The following is a 19815-nucleotide window of genomic DNA, read 5'->3' as shown; positions in this document are numbered from 1 at the left end:
AGGTACGTTGTATTTGATTACATTCTCTCTCTCTTTCTCTCTTTGGATGTGCATAATATTTGCATGTGCATGTGCATGTGTGCGTGAGTGTGTGCAAGTTCTGTGTTTCAGGTGAGAAGAAAAGGTCTAGGAAGCATGAAAACATTAACATTAACATAGTGTCTCGATTTAGTATGTCACGTAGGACTAATCTTTGCTAATATCTTTATTTCCCCAGATTTCCATTCAAGTTCACAACCACTTCAAATACGGCTCTGCGCACATGTGAGAATATCATCCCTTTACGTCCTTCATCATTCGTCTGCGTAATACTTGCGTCTCCTAGCAACGCATCAAGCAGAGCCTCCCTCTCCTCTCCAGGAAGGAGGAGGACAAGTTGCGCTCTTCTTCTTGACCGAGCCAGTCGCGTCGGACACCAAAGCTGTGCTTTTTACTCTCAAACGAGTGTGACAGTCTGCACGAGCCGACATCATGGTGATGAGGATGATGCGAAGGAAGTCGTGCCCGAACACGGCCCTCCCGGACATGTACGCCGGAGCCACCAGCTCGTTGTCGCTCTCGCCGTCACCAAGTCCGCGGACGTCGCCTCTGCCGATTCGCCGCGGAGGATCAGGCTCACTCCCGACATCACCACGCCCATCACCCAAGCCGTACAGGAAGCTCAAAGTACCGGCTATTGTTATCACTGGTAAGTATTGCTATTCATTTCAACACGCCTCCTCTGAACAGCTGTTTCTGATCGTAGCTTTGTTTGTTAAAGGACAAGTTCACCTTCATAAACATAAGGATTGAGAGAATGCAACAATATTAGTAGAACACATCAGTGAAAGTTTGAGGAAAATTGGACAATCGATGCAAAAGTTATGAATTTTTAAAATTTTTGTGTTGGAACCGCTGGATGAGGAGACTACTACAGCTTGTGAGTCATTTGCGTACAACAGTATAAAGAAAATGTAAAAGAAAATTCAACATATTTTCACTTTTTTCGCATAATAAAAGAGCTCTTGACTTGCCTCTTTCTAAAGGCAGGGGGAATAATATTACCCATAACATTTGTCGGTAACGAGTCAGGGGAATGTGTACTTTTTTCAAAAGATGGCATTTTGTGAAATTCTCTTTATATTTTCCTTATATTGTTGTACGCATGTGACATCTAAGTTATTCATACCCTGCAGTAGTCTTCTCATCCAGCGGTTACTGCACAAAAACTTCAAAAATTCATAACTTTTGAACGGATTGTCTGATTTTCCTCAAACTTTCAATGATGTGTTCTACTAATATTGCTACATTCTCTCAATCCTTATGTTTATGAAGGTGAACTTGTCCTTTAACATCGGATTCGTCTGTGTTATTGTATACATTTTCCTCTGTCAATCCTACCGTAATGTCATAAACGTTAAATTCATTACCAGTAAAAAACAGTAAAAACATCCAAAACTTGCCCTAAAAATTATGCTGAAAGATTTGATAACCTAAAGCTTAATTACCAGCTTGAAAGATGAAAGTCATAATTGTAGTGCCCTCATAACATACACGAGAGAAGATGACAGTGAGAACAGGTGGCCTTTCCGAAATCTGTTTATAAATCACAGTATAGAAGAACAAGCTTTCATTGTTTGCAACGGGTACAAGCTTAAGGTAGGGCAAGAGCACACTTATAGCAATATTATATTACATATTGCACGACGACACAGTTACCTACTTGCCTCTCTGCAGATCAATTACGTCATCCAAATTTGATGACGCGATATCTGATATTGCACAGGAAATGATGGACCTTGATCATGGGACGTACGTGAATAACTAATTGATATTATTAATAGCAAGTGGTTGTCATTCTTTTGACTTCGTCTGATTGTGCTCGGTCATTCCAATCTTCACAGTTCTAGTCTTCTCGTAGTTAATGCAAAACGCTTCTTCATTTATCTCTCACGTTAAAGCCATTGTGCTGACGTATTGCGTTTTCCACCATATTTGGTCATCCTCGTCATACTTGTCCTCATCAGTCATTTGCATAAATATGAATATTTTCTTTATTATTAGATACTTATAATGATAACAACAACAATTATAATGATAATAATAATAATAATAATAATGATAACCATAATAATAATAATAATAATAATAATAATAATAATAATAATAATAATAATGATAATTATTATTATTATTATCAATATTATTATCATTATCATTATTACCATCATTGTCATTGTTCTTAACAGTACTATCATGAGTATTGGCATTAAGTAATATCAATGTTAGGATTATCAGCTTTGTCATTGCAGTTTTTATTTCACAAGTACCATGTTACAGTGGTATATGGCAAGCATAATTACAATAGTTTTTCTTCATTTATATCGCATTATGGTTGTTGCGTGAGAATGTTATACCTATACCATTGTCATACTAATCAAGTATCACTTTCGCTCTATCGGTCTTTCACTTTCTTCCCACGACGAATTATATCAATCATTAACCGACGTTTTGAAATAATGCTATTAATGATGATGATGAAGATGATGATGATGATGATGAGGAGGAGGAGGAGGAGGAAGAAAATGCTATTGCAGAGGCCAGGATGATAATGATGTTGGAGAAAAAGGTGACAACGCTTTTCATTGTGATAAAAATGAAGATGTTGATGATGATGATGATGATGATGATGATGATGGTGATGATGGTGATGATGATGATGATGATAATGACAGTGACGACAATGATGATAAAAGTAATGAAGGTTAGGAAGAGGGGGAGGAGGGAGAGAATTGAGGATAACAAGACGACCATGCTGTTAAAAAGTGTCCACAGAGTTTAGCAAGTCAAAGAAAACTGTTGCCACGTAAAAAGTTACAAGAGAATAGATGTGGTCTTTGTTTGATGCGTTTTGTTTTGATGCATTTTCATGATCCTTGAAGTTATAATAAATTGTTCAAGATACATTTAAAGGTCGTGGAGCTATACTTGTAACCAGACTCAAGACTCCAGCCTGAAATGAAAGACCAAATTATGCCCATCTACTTCAATTATTCCTGTTATTCAGGCGGAATAATGATTGCAATAGGAATCCTTTATTGGCGTTCTTTTCATGTCGTGTAAATGTCAAATCAATTATTGTTTTAGATGGGTAACGACGCGTTGGGGCGCCCGCTTGCGATGATTAAAGGCAATAAGTTGTGCATGATTCTTTGACGATACGTCTCGCTTCGAAACATTTTGGCCGTTACATCATTTTCATTGCTTTACGTAAACTCTGTCTCTTTTGTCTCACTATAAATGGCCATTACGGGACGCAGTGGCGGGTGTTGTATCATACGATCATCATTTTATTCATGTATTAACATTAAAGCAGCAAGGTAAGCTAAACTGAAATAGCAGTACTTTCGCCTTTTCAAAGTCTGTCGTGCCCTTTATGTGGCGTATAGGAATAACGCCTGATTAGGCTGCGAAGTCACGCAACACTACATTCCCCACACATGCAGAATAAAATGTAGATATCCTGTCGAGTCGATGCGAGCCCGTGTCAGGAGATGAAATGCCTGATATGCCTGCTTACAAAACGCCCAAGATTCTATGCACAGCGCCGCAGAATCTTCTCGACGGATAGATGAAAGATTTTGGTATTTGACGCATCGGGAATACAACGATCGACAGGAATAATAACACGTCAATGAAAGAACGTTTAATCCTTCCTCTCCGTCTGATATCGATTATCCAGGCGATTTGCTTCACTTCAGCTCTCCTCCTCCGGTCCGGGTTGATGTACTGTAGTCACATGTTCTTCTTGTGAGCCCTGCACATCAGCAATTCAAACGTAGCCAGATGCAGCTGCTCAAGTTATACATGCAGAGCGCCACGCTCGAAATCACTTTATACGTATAGACACACACTATACAAAGCATGTAGAAAGTTACAATTACACAGCTTTATGCGATCGTAAAGACCGCATTTCTGAATATTACATTAAACACCATCAGCCCCATGACTACAAATCGACAAAGGTAGGGAATCCCATTTGCACGCCTTAAATGAAGAGTTGTATAAATACAGTGGTATGTTGAAGAGAATATCATTTTAGAAACTCCCACAAAGTATTGAAAGTGGAAGGTAACATTTAGTACATTTTTTTGACGGTTAGATTTTGAATTGAATTGTTTTCGGGGCTCACCGTAAATTCCAGCACATTACTAGGCTACCTTTGCAGACCCATGTACTGCATGTGTGTCCATCATGTATATTTTGTGAAGAAAGTTCATCAACACTTACAAACATTTCTATATACATTCTTACCACACACTCTATATGTTATTACATCAGCTCTTGTACTTTTAGATTTGTGTTTATAGATCACAAATACAGAAGAATGCAACAAAAAGGCTTAAGTGTGGCTGACACACAGAACTACTGAGTAGTTGAGTTTTGTGCATTATTCAAATTTTAGATAACTGTTGACTTCCAAATTTCTAATCAGTGGCCTAAGCAAGTCCCCTGAGGTTCATATTTAATGTTTTGCTGCATTTTGGGAGGTCTGTAAAAGGTATCCCCTACCTTAAATTAGCACAGTGATCATAACACGGTCCCATGCACAGATGATAATGATGAACTTTATTTTCAGGACGTGTTTCGTTTGCAAAGTAAACTACAGCAAATCCAATTACTATAGAATTAAAGATGTGTATTCGTCTTTAAGGGTACCGTGCTCCATCTTCAGTGAAACAACGCAAAGATGAGACCTTTTCGAGCCTCATAATTGCAGTGCCTTGTTCTCGAAGCACTTTTCAAAATGAAATTCGTGAACGTCCTCAGACATGTCAGATACTCTCTACAAAAAATCGAGTGAAAATTTCCACTCTAAAAAGAGTGAATACAAAAAAGAGTGAATTTCGAGTGAAATTGGGGTGAATTTTGAGTGAAAATGCTCATTTTCACTCATTTTGGAGTGACGTCAGGGATCACTCCAAAATCTTCGAGTGATCCCTGACGTCACTCCAAATGAGTGAAAATGAGCATTTTCACTCAAAATTCACCCCAATTTCACTCGAAATTCACTCTTTTTTGTATTCACTCTTTTTAGAGTGGAAATTTTCACTCGATTTTTTTAGAGAGTAGTTAGAATGAGGTCGATATTCTCATCATTGACTAGATAGCTATTTTTCTTTTTTTTTTATAAATGAACTCACATAAACTTGTATCATTGTGGTTACTTGCGTACATTCGTGACCATTGTACATGACATATTATTTGACCGCGCGTCACCTAACTATGAATGCATGAACATTATCCGATCAGCAACCAGTCGACATGTGCTAAAGTGCTCACAAAGACACACAAAAACACCCCTGCAGGTGAATTATACGGGCAAACAGGTAGACTACATTGGCAGAGGTAGAAATGAAGACCTCCTGAGTATACGCTTACTCAGGACCTACCTTTCTCCTCTCTCATGCATACATACATTCTTCCACAAAACCGCACATCACTTCCCTTTCTCTTACAAGCCGACGCACATGACAGAACGTGCGCAGTCAAAGGTAAGCTTATCACGCCTTTCAACATCGCGGCTGCGATCGATCTGAATACCGGGCGAATTCTGTCTAGCGCCATCTTGAGTTTGCTCACTGTACATGATAACTTGTGACGATGAGGTGAACCCTTCTGTTGTTGTTTTCAGGGTTATGACTGTCTATTTCTGTTTATATGAGATGTCTAGTACGATGCGTCACACAACGGATGTCTTAGTTTTTCCTCTCACACTGTTCACTGACGTTCAGAGGCATGGTCTTATGATAATGTGACAAAATGCTATGAGCATGTATTTTAACATGGGCGTGAGCACCGCAGTGCCCGCAGAATTTTATACAACTATCAACTTACGTGCTGATTAAGAATGGCAACGGGTTAGCCAACAGTCACGCCGAACATTGAGAACAACTTCAAAACCACACACACGCACACATGCATGCACACACAAACAAAGTATTAACAAAACGAAACAGCAAACAAACAAACAAACTGCCCTATATACCTATCGCAACGTAGTCAAACGAAATCAAAATAAAACAAAATAATATGATTATTTCTCTCTCTCTCTCTCTTCTTTCGATCTTTAAAATAACAACAACAACAATATGAATATATCGTGCATGAAGTGCTGGCTATGCGTCTGCACAATTTATTGTCCCAAATATTCGTTGGGAATGTGACGTACTCTAGACAGATTTAGATCCATTCTGCATCATGAAATAAAGTCTGTATAAACTGAATTTTCAAATATTTGTAACTATTCATTGATCCCTAGACGTATGTCATATGTAATTTGTGTGCAGTTTATAAATGAAACGAAATAAATTAGAGTTCTGCAGTGGGCCGATAGGCAAGTATTGTCATAGCCAGTTTTGGTCTCACACCTTATTTCCCGTATAGACATTTAAATATCAAATCTACAAATACACGAAACATTCAATATCTTTTTTTTTCTTGCTTCCAGGAAAAGCCACATGGTTTCACTGATATTCCAAAATTTTGAAATGCCTTTTTCATTCATATTTTTGGGCTGTATTTATCTCAAACTAAACTCACAGATCCTTAGTGAATAAACTTTGGGTTTGCCACCCGGAAGAACAAGAAACAAACCCAAAACAATCGCTTGCTTTTTTTTTTTAAATAATAAAAACGATAAAAGTCCCGATTTGAAGAGAATCACGTCTATCCCTCATCTTGGGACTTAGTTTCAGAGGAATAATTTTCCACTCAGCTTGTATTTACTTGTTTCTATGACTATTTCCCGATCTATTTCAGTATGTTTGATACGACAAAGTGAAAGTGTTCGGAAGGGTTGGTTGTATTTAGACTGGTGTGTGAGATGTTCATCTTACTATTTCAACCTGCAAGATAGAGAGCACGCCCTCACTCGATTAAAAATCAGCAGTTATTTCACTGTCGCATAATGCTGGCATCTGTCGCATTAGATCATGAATGTACTGCCTATGATTGAGACGAATAGAAAAGAAAAAAAATAACAGATAGCAGTAAATTACCTTTACTGGATTTTTCGTAAGACTTTTGCTGGACGATGATGAAATGATGAAAAATTTAGGAATAAAACCAAACCACCCCCATATTTTGAAGGTATGAAAGTTCTCCAGCGTGTTAAATGTACTTCCTCGATTAGTAGATATAACCTGGTTGTTATTTTCAGTCAGTACAATCAATATCTCAACGTTTTTCTAATGCCTGAATACAACACGAAAGGGTTTTAAAACATCTTGCCTCAGTCTGTCATATTAGTACGCGGTAGTACATCGGTCACGCTTCAGATGCCGGAGCCTGGATGAATATTGTAGGACCCTACCTGAAATGAGAAGGTCATGGGAAAAGACTTAGCTCTCCGCACTTATTCAAACGATATAAAGAGGAATAAAAGATAAAAATCAAAGACATAGATTGATAGATAGATGAATAGAAAGAGAGAGATAGATAGAAGAGAAAAGGGAGATAAAAAGAAAGAGAAATCAGTGTTGTTTACGGTCTACTGAGAAGTTTGAAAGCGTTCCTATTATTGTTTGCCAAGGCCACGCGAAGGCAAAAATGTGTCTGAACATGATTTTCATACAGCGAAAATAATACCACATGAAGAGCATGCACAATCAATGGGCGTTCTGAAGTGTCACAGTCACTGTGACACTTAGGTCTCCACTGTGGAGACCTAACCCAATCCAAGTCAATTGTGTGCAGTGAGCATGTACGTAGAGATACGACTCTTTGCCAATATACTATGACGCGTCCGACAAGTCGTGTCCTGGTTCTTAATTTCTTTTTGCACTGCGAATTGTTCTGAGCTGGATGTTATCGATTTTTGATATCTCCCTGCGTGGAATCTGGTTCATAAAGGAGTGTATCGCCAGCGGACCGGACAGAAATACGCCAGTAGGGTAAACACGACATACCAAGCGTGCTGATGAATCTTAATTAACATTTCGGAGAATAATCCACTTCTGTAGAGCATTGTGAACCGAGCAAGAGATGTATTTCACGGGCAAGTATTCCATTTCAAGACAGTTCGTGTTTGAACGTGATCGTTCGCTATTCATATCACGTCCATATCAGTTGAATCTGTTACGTATACATAATCAGATTACCATCCGCTTGTAATCACGCAAAGAATTATTTAATTTTGACAGAGAGATGATATTACCTTCTGCGTATGATGTAGATGCTACGACTCAAGAAACCAGGTAGTTTGAACCTTGCAGTTTGTGGAAAAGATATCACCGTTCATAGTAAACAGCCTTTATGAAAATGAATGTTCGTAGTTTTGTGCGTATCAGGGCAATTACCCCGAGGGCAATTGTAAGGATTAGGGTTAGGGTTAGGTTTAGGGTATAGAGTTTGGGTTAGGGTTATGATTAGATTCAGGATTAGGATTAGGGTTAGGGTCAAAGGAAGGGTCCGGGGTAATTGCCCTAGACCCGTTTTGTGATGGTCCATGAAACTGAAGCCACTTCACAAAACTTACATATTCTTATATGATAATTGACTTTGGTTTACTTTATCCGTTGACATGATAATTTCTCTACTTTTACAAGACACAAATTTAAAATTAAAAATTTTATAATAAAATAAAATCATTCACGAACCTTACCTTTTAGACATAACGAGAAAAAAAATCCGTTGCATCTGTCTACAAGTGACTAGCACGTGATAACGGGACCTCCTGTCATTTACTATAGCACTTCGGCTAGACTGCTCATGCGCATTAAAATGGGGATGAAAATGAAAAACACACCGAAGAAAGTTTGTGGCTTGCTGCTACAATTGCTTCATTTTGCGCAATCCACTGTTTAGTGATTTGGGTGAAACTGATTTCAGCATCAACAGCCAGAATTTCGAAAATTAAACAAACGAAAACTGCCCTCTAATCTACCGTTCACTTTCATCCAGTTTGGTTGCCATGAAATTGATTAGGCTGTCACCTTTAAAGGGACATTACAGTATACTGGTCGAGGTGGGGATTCATGTTTTGAACATTCCTAAGTGAGATAATGAGAAACCTCTAATGAAATATGAAAGAGCATGTAATTTTAAGAAGGATTCAACGTTTATTTGATCAAAATTGGTTTTCAAATGGCTGAGATATCCAAAAAAGTGAAAATAATAAAAGGCGACAGGCCACGCCTTTTATTAGGATCTCTTTGTTTCACTTTGTGTTTGGATATCTCAGCCATTTCAAAATCGATTTTCATCAAATAAACTTTTAATACCCCTTAGAATTGCATGCTCTTCGACATCTTATAGAGTGTTTTCTGAATATCCCGCAAAACGTTAAAAGCTAAACCTCACCTCGACCAGAACTGTACACACCCTCTAACACCTTAACCTTATACCAGGGCCATGAATGCAAGCCTGTGATTCAGCTTCATTGATTGTAACGCTCTTATTCTGTACGCCAGCCCTTGGCCAACCAAGAAGCTCTGTCAACGATGTCTTTTATTGTTGATTATTTCTCGAACAGTTTGAACATTTCTTCAGCTCTTCTCAAACTTGCACGATATTGCCCAAAGGAGACAGCCTTCCAAAATTTGCTACCTTGAATATTCCCTACCATTGACCGTCGAGTCGACGGACCCATGTCTCTTATTTACCATTTTGAAGGAAAGAAAAATATGCGACGAAGCATTCAGAAAGTGGTCAACATGAAGTCATGCATTATGAATCAATAAGGCAAACGACAATCTCGTAGATCGATAGGCCCACGATCGATAAAATGTTTCTCAAGTGCTTCTGAGGCCACATAGAACCTATTCACTGTTATGTCAGTAATCCACGAGAAAACGATACATAAACAATAGGATCGATAAAGATTCTTTTTCTGGATTGTTGGCTGCAATGAAGAAACGATAAGGCGTGGGACAAAAGCGTAACTCTCTCTCTTTACATCGCCGAGAAATGTATAGATTTGTAAAGGCGCCTGAACGAGATTTTTATAGGAGTGTTAGGCAGCAATATGGAGATTGCACTGCAATCGAGCGACAGGGCACAAAGAATGAAAGTGCCGAGGTGAAATACGTTATATTTGAGCAGATAACGACAACTACAATTTGGAAGCTACATTTCAGCAATATTCCCTGAAACCTTATTTCGCATATTCCTTTTTTTTTTCTTTTTGCATCGTGCATTATGTCTTGAATTGCTCCTAACCCTCATTGAAGTGATTCTCAAATTATGCTTAAATGCGCTGTAGTGAATCGACAGCAACACATTGAGTTTGGAATGTGATAGACATACATAGTAATATTCATTACTACTGACACGCTTATTAACAGGGAATTTATTTTAGGGTGTAGAGAATAAAGTTAAATCGATACAAGGGTTGAGCGTTGTATGGATCATCCTTGGAAGAACGGATCGGTGTACATCTAATCACAGAACAAGGTAAAGAGTCGTAGCGTCCTCCTTGGGGGCTGTTGGCAACGAATGACGCGTTTGTACAATGTTAGCTTGGCTCATGGTAAGACAAAGACCCCATGTAATAGCCCCATGCGCATGAAAGGTCCCTTACACGTCTTTAATCATCGATTATTCCACTCCGCGACACAGGGAAATCGCCTCGGGATATGTATCGGTGTTCATGTAAGCTTCGCTTTAAATAGGTTAGTCCGCCAGAACAGTGCGTCGAAGTACATTTTTGCTTGAGGGAAAAACTTAACCCAACCTGTCTTGGAATGTGGTTCCACCCTCGCAGGCCCTGATCCTCTAAACAAACCTACTCGACAGTAAACCCATCTTGTGATTATTCGAAAATGTTCAGGAGCAGTGTCGGCCTTTTAGGATCACTGGCTGTTCTCGGCAAGAGCAATTACCAACCTTGGGCTGATCTGAGTGTGAAGTGTTTGGATGTATGCACGCCATGTTTTAAAGTGAAAACAAAGGAGACATTTCAAGGCGTCATTTGTACTCTGTAGGAAAATCGACTTTATTTACTTTTTGCCCCTGGAATGGCTGGAGCAGTTTACTGAAGAGATGAAGCGAAGCCGAAGTTGTGAGTACACCCTTTTCAAAACCTCATCTTCAGACTAACTAACTCTCTTATCGTCTGCTGTTCCATTAAAAGCAGGACCCGCACGGGAAAGCACAAATCAACTCTTGATACTGTTTCCACGATGTCAATGGTTTAAAGTGAATACCTTTTATGAATTCAAACTATGAAGGCACTACGAGATCGGAATTGGCCTAACTCGGAAGAACCAAGCCCATGGCGACTCTTTTGAGACTCAAAATACGTTTAGATCTATTTTCTCCTTTCTTATAACATCTACTAGTATAGAATAAGTTTACCCTAATGCTAAATAGAAATGTCTGCTAAATGTGCGAACACTGCATGGCTTGGGAGAGAACAATCAGACAGCACCACAAAATTGGTTCGAAAGTTACCAGCCACTTTTTTTTCCAAAAACTTTCTGGTTCTATGCCCAGTTTCGATGAAACCTCTTCGTGCCTGTCTAGTGTGACTTTGAATCTTGATGCCCATTTATTGAAGTCTATTTGAACATAATGGAGCAGTATTGTATGTAGTTCAGTCGAATGCTCCAATATTGTTTTTTCTCTCTTCGAAATTGGCTTGTGCTATAGCAGTGCTAGTAAGTTCAGTGAAACAGACGACTGCACAATTTCGTTACGCAAACTTCCCTCTGCCTATTCACAGACTGCTGCCTTCAAAAAGACCATGACTCCCACACGTTTTATTTGCGCTGATTGTCATCGGTATGCACGAACGCGGTGAATAAATACGACGAGTGTGACTTGACTTAACACACCTCTACAGGAAAAACACCTCTCTCACTCTATTTCGTTTTTTCTTCTTTTTGTTACGGTGTTAATTTACTCGGCAGAGTGCATTGGAAACATCGATTGCAAAGAGATGTATTCTTTTTTTTTTCGTTATCTCAACATCTTCACATAAATGGTAAGAAAGAAGTCATGGTCAAATTAGATTCGATATGATATACAGCTGTAGTTTGTTTTTACCCCATGTAGAGGGGGGGGGGGGGGGCACGTGTATCGTTGATACACAGCTGATAATGAGACTTGTAAAGGCTGGTGTATTTTGAAAAGAAAAGTAGGGTAATACCATCCCACATAACATAGTGCGAATTCTCTGGCCTTGTTTTTCTTCTGCATAAGAGCAAATATTTGTAAAACGTAAATACCTTACATTTCCTATTCTGTTCAGTATGTAACAGTTCATTTTGTTTGCACCTTACTGATGATGAGGATGATAATTATGATGATGATGATGATGATGATGATGATCGTAATTATTCTGATAGCTGCTGATAATGGCATAAATTTGACACTGTAACTATAATCGTTCTGGTTGGATGTTTGTATAACGTGATGGTGAGAGAGATAAGGTTTTAATTACATGTTAGACTGGGTAAGGCTAAAGTTGATTGGCTTGTAGTTAAGTGTGACTGATTTAAGATGATATCATTGTTCTTTCGAGTGAGTGTTTTTGGCGTTATTCCACTCTTTCCAGAATAGGAGGAGAGAAATGAACGAAGACTTGAAGTAGGGTTCGTTTATGAAATAGATGCACAGACTGTAAAACAGCCAAATGATGGATAGAGCTGATAAATCTCCCTATTTCGGGCATTCTTGCTGGAATTCCACGGAATATCAGACATGAAGAACCCTCTAGAAAGTCAGCAATCCGATTGTCGAAATCCGATAACTATTTTTACCATAAATTAGCATCCAGGTCTTTTTTTTTTCTTAAAGTTGCCTTTTCTTTAATCTGCTTAAGTAGGGTCCTTATAGGCACCTCTAGAGACACTCTATACCCTCTTTGTGGAAACAAGATTTTTAAGAAAAGATTGGTGTAAGTGATTTGGAAATAGTGACCGCATCCTGCGAGGAATAGATCAGCTCCAAAGATTCTCCTCAGCGCTTTAGTGATTCTGATTCTGATCATTGCATGGTTAGTCAGTGTGTCCCACTGATATTTTGACTGACTTGATTGGACCATGGACCTGACTGGACGTAAGATATCATTGCTAAAGAAGAAACCGCATCACACTCGACCTTGAAATCCGTTGACAAAGACCCACAAGGGTGAGTTCTGTTCCAGTGTTCAATCATGATATGATCACCAGAGAGTTGTGTTCAATGTTCCTCTTGCAGCCATTCGACATGCGTTGCCATTACACATCTTCATCGTGCGCTTTTGAGGCAATCTTGAATCGATGATAATTATTTTGCTCTGTTCAAGCAAAGCATACTTATTTCATGATTTCCACGTTCATATTCACTGTAAATGGTTGTAAATGATATAGAAAAACTGAAAAATACTTTACAAAGTTAAGAATTGGTGTACGTAACTTGAAAGAGTAGATCAAAGTCGCCAGGTTTGTGCAAGTGTGTGGTAAAACCTCTTAAAGACACGAAATTGGTTGACTGTTGAAAAAGGCAATATATGCAGCAAGTATTTGCAACATAATGAATAACGCCATAAAAGAGTTTCTTTTTTTTTAGTTGTTCTGCTGTTCTGATCAGAACACTTGAAATGAAATGATAGATACTCTTTACAATGAATTCAAAATACACCGCTTCTCTAAAGATATGACAATAATGTTTTCACCCTCTTTGCTCTTTTTTTTTAATCAGTCCATGAGAGAAGGTGATACAGAAGGCTATTCTGATAGTTGTTGTTTTTATCACTGTATGACCACAATAACTTCGTTTATCTGTTTGAGGTGACATTGGTACTGATATTTTTAAGGTCTCAAACGTGTGAATTGATGTCCCTGGAAGAGTGCACTCGATATTTTGCCAGACTAAGGACATACATTGTATATGTATTCTAAACTCAACACCCTTTGTGTCGAACATGTCCTCTCTTTTATTGCCACAGGCAACCATTTTTAGCAATATTCATATCATGCTTTTCATGGGACTTTTTCCTACCAGCTCAATCTACTTCATCTCTCTGCTTGGGAAAAGAAAATTTCTGTTATGTCATCAAATGCCAGATTTAATTGGCTTCATACGCTAGGTAAATATATAATTCTGACGTTATATGATTATGTAATTTCGAGGAAATATGGCATACTAGCTATATAGGGCCTATATCTATACGATACATCTTTCTGTATTAGTGCAATTACTAAAACAACACACTGTGTGGCATAAATAACATACATTGGGGTTTATAGAAAAAAGAACAATGCAAAGATCGTGAAAAGAATGCTTTAAAGGGACTGTACAGTAGTGGTTGAGGTAGGGATTCATGTTTTGAACATTGCAAAGTGAGATAATGAAAAGCCTCTTATGAAATATGAAAGAGCATGTAATTTTAAGAAGGATTCAACGTTTATTTGATGAAAATTGGTTTTCAAATGGCTGAGATATCCAAAAAAGTGCTAATAATAAAAGGCGACATGCCCCAACTTTATTGGAATCTCTTAGTTTCACCTTGTTTTTTGATATTTCAGCCATTTCAAAACCGATTTTCATCGAATAAACTTTTGATACCCCTTTGAACTGCATGCTCCTTGACATCTCATAGAGTGGTTTCTGAATATCTCGCAAAATATTAAAAGCTAAATCTTCACCTCGACCAGAACTGTACACACCCTTTAACAGTTACTTTTTGTCATTTATCTGTCTAATCTGTCTCTCTTGACACCACTAACTTGAAAGGAGTGAGGGGAAAAAGGACACAAGTTTGAAAACAAAATGACCTTTCTGGAACAAAAGTTTAGTGTCCTGTACTGAGACACACAAACAAATATAATTAAGATTTTCATCATCTAATCAAGCTGGCCTTTCTTCCACGCGACGAAATGCTCAGTCCCTGCCCCGAGGTCCCTGCAGGGAGGCAGGGGGGAGAACACACCTTCCTGGTCTCTCAGATACGACGCAAAATAGAATCCCATGTACATAGGAGTCCCAATTGACATGTAAACATTCCCCGAGTCAGTCTTTGCGAATGTAGTGTGAAAAACCCTGTTTCTCAAACATTCTATTTGACGCGTATACAAAACATTCCCCTAGCACAAGGCACATTTTGGCACGCGAAGTATAATTAAAAGCGATTTGTCAACTTATAGCAACGCGTATACCAAAAATATGGTCAAACTGAAAATTAATGCATTCAATGGACTAGTCTGAAGTGATCTGTGAGGGTTAAATACGACTTAATTGTGACGCCTCTTCAACTTTTCTTAATTGGTTTGGAATGGGGTGACTTTTCGCGTTTAGTTTTCAACCGATGGGTCACGATGTCAGCTAAAAATAAGATAAAAAGATTCCTATTCGATTTAAATGGGTCTCCAAACAAAAAGGCCAAAGTGGTCTTTACAACTTGCTTTAGGTTAAAAAAAAGAGAGATGAAAGGCAAATAGCCCCAAATAAAACCCCAGTCTCAGGTTTTCTAAGGAAGCAAATAGGTTGATGCAAAAAACAAACAAACAAACAAACAAACTAGCAAAAACCAAACAAACAAACAACAAACAAACTAACTAACTAACAAAGTAAAAAAGCAAACAAACAAACACAAAGCTAACAACAACAACAACAACAACGTTTGTTGATGACGACTTACAACAATGGGTAATTTGTGCTGAATTAGATCAGATGAATTGGTATATCGAGTGTCGACAAAGTTCACGATGGACAAGATCGCACAAAACTGTAAGAGGTCTATCTCAAACAAGTATACTGCACATACAAAACATATATCCCGTCCTGCTTAAGCGGATTTGGTGATTATTGCGCTTTTTGCAAGCATGTCCAAAATGGTAATCAACCAACAAGTGGAGATAATCTTCACAAAAATGTCCCGAGTGTGGCTTCATTTTACTTCAACGAAACCTCCGACAGTCAAACACCTTTTAAACTGACTTTGTTATCACTTTCTCGGAGAGAGATAGAGATGGGAAAGTAGGGGAGGAATGATAGTTGTGACATACAACCTTAAACAGGTATAAATAGAAGAAATATCAGCCGCGTAATCTTCGGTGGGTGATTCTGTGAAGTCGATGTGGAATAAAATGACAACCTTACGAATATCCAGCTGTGTTTTATCATTCCCTTCCATCTAAGACATGTAAAAAGGAGATAATCCCATCGTGTATAAGTGATCCTGCTCGGAGCTCAGCGGAACCGATTAGGATCAAGTCTATTCCACCCCTGGATAACATTATGTAACCGCTAGAAGGATTGTTTACCTTTAGTGATGTTGGGACGCAGTACATCGCCGCAATGTAATACATGTCATGTATGATATCAGGTGAAGATATGAATGACGCCGCACAATTTTTCTCTAGCAGTGATATCGGAGAAACTGCGTGCGTGACCCGTAGAGAAATAAGTTGTCTACCGTCATGGAAGTTGCTTAGCTGCTTTGACTAAAGAAGGCTTCTGATTAATCAAGCTGTGATAAGTTTGATCGTTTGTTGATGACGACTTAAAAATAATCTTGTTTTCAAATTTATTCTTCCTCGAAGGCGGTTCTAGGTTCGAAGAAATTCGAGGATTCCGAAATATCACCGCTTACACCAGCATGGGGCTGGTGAAAACTGTCGCGTCCCGTGCAATATCCAAGTTATGCGAGATTATGTGAACTCTATTCGGAGATCAGAGTAACAAGGAATCTATCAATGTGATTTACGAAATAAAGAGAAATAGAACTGATCACATGATTACCGCAACTTTTACAAGGGCACTATCATCTAGGCTGCAGTTACAAATGTCTCATACGTCCATTTCAGACAACAAACCCACTACTATTTTTTTTTTGTGCATGTAGAAATGAATACAAAGTTGCCCCATTTCTTGCTGGACGTCACGCAAGGATGATTTAGTGAGAAAGAATGTTGTTGTGAAGTCGTCCTACCCTTTGGTATAAAGCCTTATATGAAGTTGGTCACACTTCTCCAAAACACGGCAGCTGGAGAAATGCCATTAGTTGTTTGATAAGCTTGCTAATGATGCATTTGCCTTAGTCCCAAGTGGTTTCCTAATAGAGCTGTTTGTTCTCCGAGACATCCATTCTCTGTCATATACGGGCTTGTTTTCGATTCAAAAATATCCCCGTGGGAAGCAGATATATTGTGCTGATGACAAAAATACCAAACCAATCAAAAAAAAAATATTCTTAATGTGAAAACGTTCACTCTGATCTAGAAAAAGATTTTGGATCAAAATGACAATGTAAAGCAAACGGTTTTGGCGAGTTTTGTGTGTGTGTGTTTGTCTCGGTAAAGCTTCCAGGCGATACCGGTCACATTCTTATGCAAATACTCCAAACTTAGTTAAAGCACCAAAGTTTAAACATGTTGTCAGTAGATTCAGCAGTCAGAGTGCACCTTGCTGTGATAAAAAAGAAAGAAAGAAAATACGCTCTTTGAAAAAAAAAAATTATCATAACATCATTGAATTTCTGCGTGTCGAACCCAAAGTGAATGAAGGGTCCACATTTAGTCGTTGCACAACCAGACAACAACGGCATTGAACGGGGGAAGAATTTGAGGAAAACTGAATCTTCGCATGCATCCTCTCTAACCCTTAAAACTGTTTCTCCTTTATTTATTTACCCTTTCTTTCTTAAGTGTCAGAAGATGAACACCGGTCGATTCCTGTTTCCGATAATCAGTCAAAACGGCGATTAATTAAGCGTAAGAAGCCTTTGAGATAACCCCGCTGTAATCCCACTTGGGAGTGTGCCGTCAATCCAGGAAGAATCGAGCAATATAACCTTCCCCAATCAACCTCCCTTGGCTGGTTTTTGAACCCCAAACTGAAGAGGGAAGTTCATTCCTTTCAAGCTCTAAAAATCAATACAGCCTGGATAAATCGTCAAAGCAGAAAACGCATCGCTTTTGCCTTGTCATAAAGTAGTCAGAGAGACCGCAGCAAACTCATCACTGAAAGTTAAACATCCCCAAACCATGAATGTACTGTATAGTGAAGTGAAGTTTTGTTGTGTATTCAATTCCATCAGAAATGGGTTGTCATCTATGATTCTGGATGTAACTATCAAGTTTAAAGCCTCATACATCAGTCCATACGCCTTTCGAATAAAGGAGTTTCGAAATGATACATTTTTAAAAATAAATTTCAAGAGTTTAATCGCATGATTGGATGAGTGCCATTTTCAAACATTTTAAAGAAAGTCAATTGAAATAAAGCGAAACAAAACCTTTCTAGAATTACCTCACTTGTAATAATATAGCCAGTTTCCTATTTAATGGTTATATCAAGACGTTTATACTGATTATATGCAACATTTTTAATGATCTCATCTATATGTAATAGCCTGTTCATAAAATCGGGAGAAACCTCTCCCGAAAACAACAACAACAACACAACAACAACACAACAACAACACAATAACAACAACAGCAAAACAAAACGCCACTCCCTCTATGAATATGGTCCATTTGATATCAACTTTCCTCAAATAAATTCGTATATGGTGCTTCTATAGCTTGCATCTTATAGGGTAGTGAGGTGGCTCAGAGGGTAATGCGTCTAGCCTTGCAATCAGGTAGCTACGGTTCGAGTCCTAGTAAGTCCAGCTGTGCGATGCGGTGAGTAATCTTGGAGGTTACACCTCCCTAGTGCTGTTTATCCGAGAGGGAATAACAACCTGTCCCTTGGATAGGATGTCCCAAGTCGTGTGAGGGAGTCACAACCCACCCACGTGAAAGATCTCACAACAGTTATGTCTTCCAAATGTTTGTGATGAACTTTCGATGATGATCCTCTTGACGAAAAAATTATAGGAGGAAAGAATATTTTTAGGCGACTTGGTTTCGAGACATCGGGCGATCATCCCTCTGGACAGAAAATAAAGAAGGTATCTGGGTATTTTCACCTCGACTGATTGTCAATAGTTTGTTGGTATCCTCCGCCAGGCAGGCTGGCGCGTTTTGTATCGATTGAACCGCTGGGCGGTCCGAAGCAAACTAGAGCACCGTAGAGCAAAGCTTCCCCCGTGCCTCGTGAGTTACACAAGTGTCATGTCAAGCGAATACAAAGAACAAATTCAAACATAATCGAACTCTTCATTCAGAATTGTGACCGCTGCAGACAGTTCAATTGGAACACAGGTCATTTGCTTCGAATAGCCTTCGAAGAAAATGAGGAGTTGATGAATTTCATAGGTCTCCGGACTACCCACAAACATTCCAACACAATCTGCAAGGCGACGCCAACACGTACTCGTCCCTTCGACTTACACACAACTGAGTGATTTTGATTGCCTTTGTTTCTTCTTTCTTATATAGCACGGGTGGATAAACTGATATTATCATCAACATGAAATATTTTTGTTTTAATAATCTTATTCTTAATTGCAAAATTACTGTACTTCCCCATCAGCAAACATTTCCGCATACTTTCAGTTATGGTAAGAATTCAACATTTTTTCATTGTGAGTTAAGAAATTTTTGCCAAGAATTAATAGAACAAGGTCCAACCTGGTACACCAGCTGTATCTTACATGTCTTATATGAACTCTAGAAGATGCATTTACAAGTGTATGTCGTTAATCAGGCGTTCATTTTCTCTAATTGTTTTGTTTCTTCCTCAACATCACCCAACTGTTTTCTTTACATCGATACGAAGCCTGCATGGTTGGATACCAGCCAGCCAATTCGAATGACCTCTAACGTTATATATATATCCTTATAATTCTTAACGTAATCTCATAATTGAACCCAATTATATAGGAACAAAGATCTCTATACAAGTGCCGGATCGACTAAACACTTTCTTCGATCAGACTAAGGTTGTAATAGCTCCAAGCTG

The 19815-nt window shown here is 38.6% G+C and overlaps 1 protein-coding gene across 1 annotated transcript in view; it reads left to right on the top strand.

The window, feature by feature from the left end:
- Positions 1-471: 471 nt before the first annotated feature.
- Positions 472-19815, top strand: part of LOC139734503 (serine-enriched protein-like) — a 48725-nt gene continuing 29381 nt past the window's right edge. Inside the window, exon 1 of the mRNA XM_071645283.1 lies at positions 472-688. Coding sequence (XP_071501384.1) covers positions 472-688 — 217 coding nt within the window. The remainder of the gene's footprint in view (positions 689-19815) is intronic.

This window comes from Diadema antillarum, unplaced genomic scaffold (genome assembly GCF_040938485.1).
Source record: "Diadema antillarum isolate AM-2024a unplaced genomic scaffold, OU_Dant_1.0 seq00000530_RagTag, whole genome shotgun sequence".
Taxonomy (NCBI): Eukaryota; Metazoa; Echinodermata; class Echinoidea; order Diadematoida; family Diadematidae; genus Diadema; species Diadema antillarum.
Note: the sequence above shows the minus strand (reverse complement) of the source record. Positions and strands in the feature narration are given on the sequence as shown.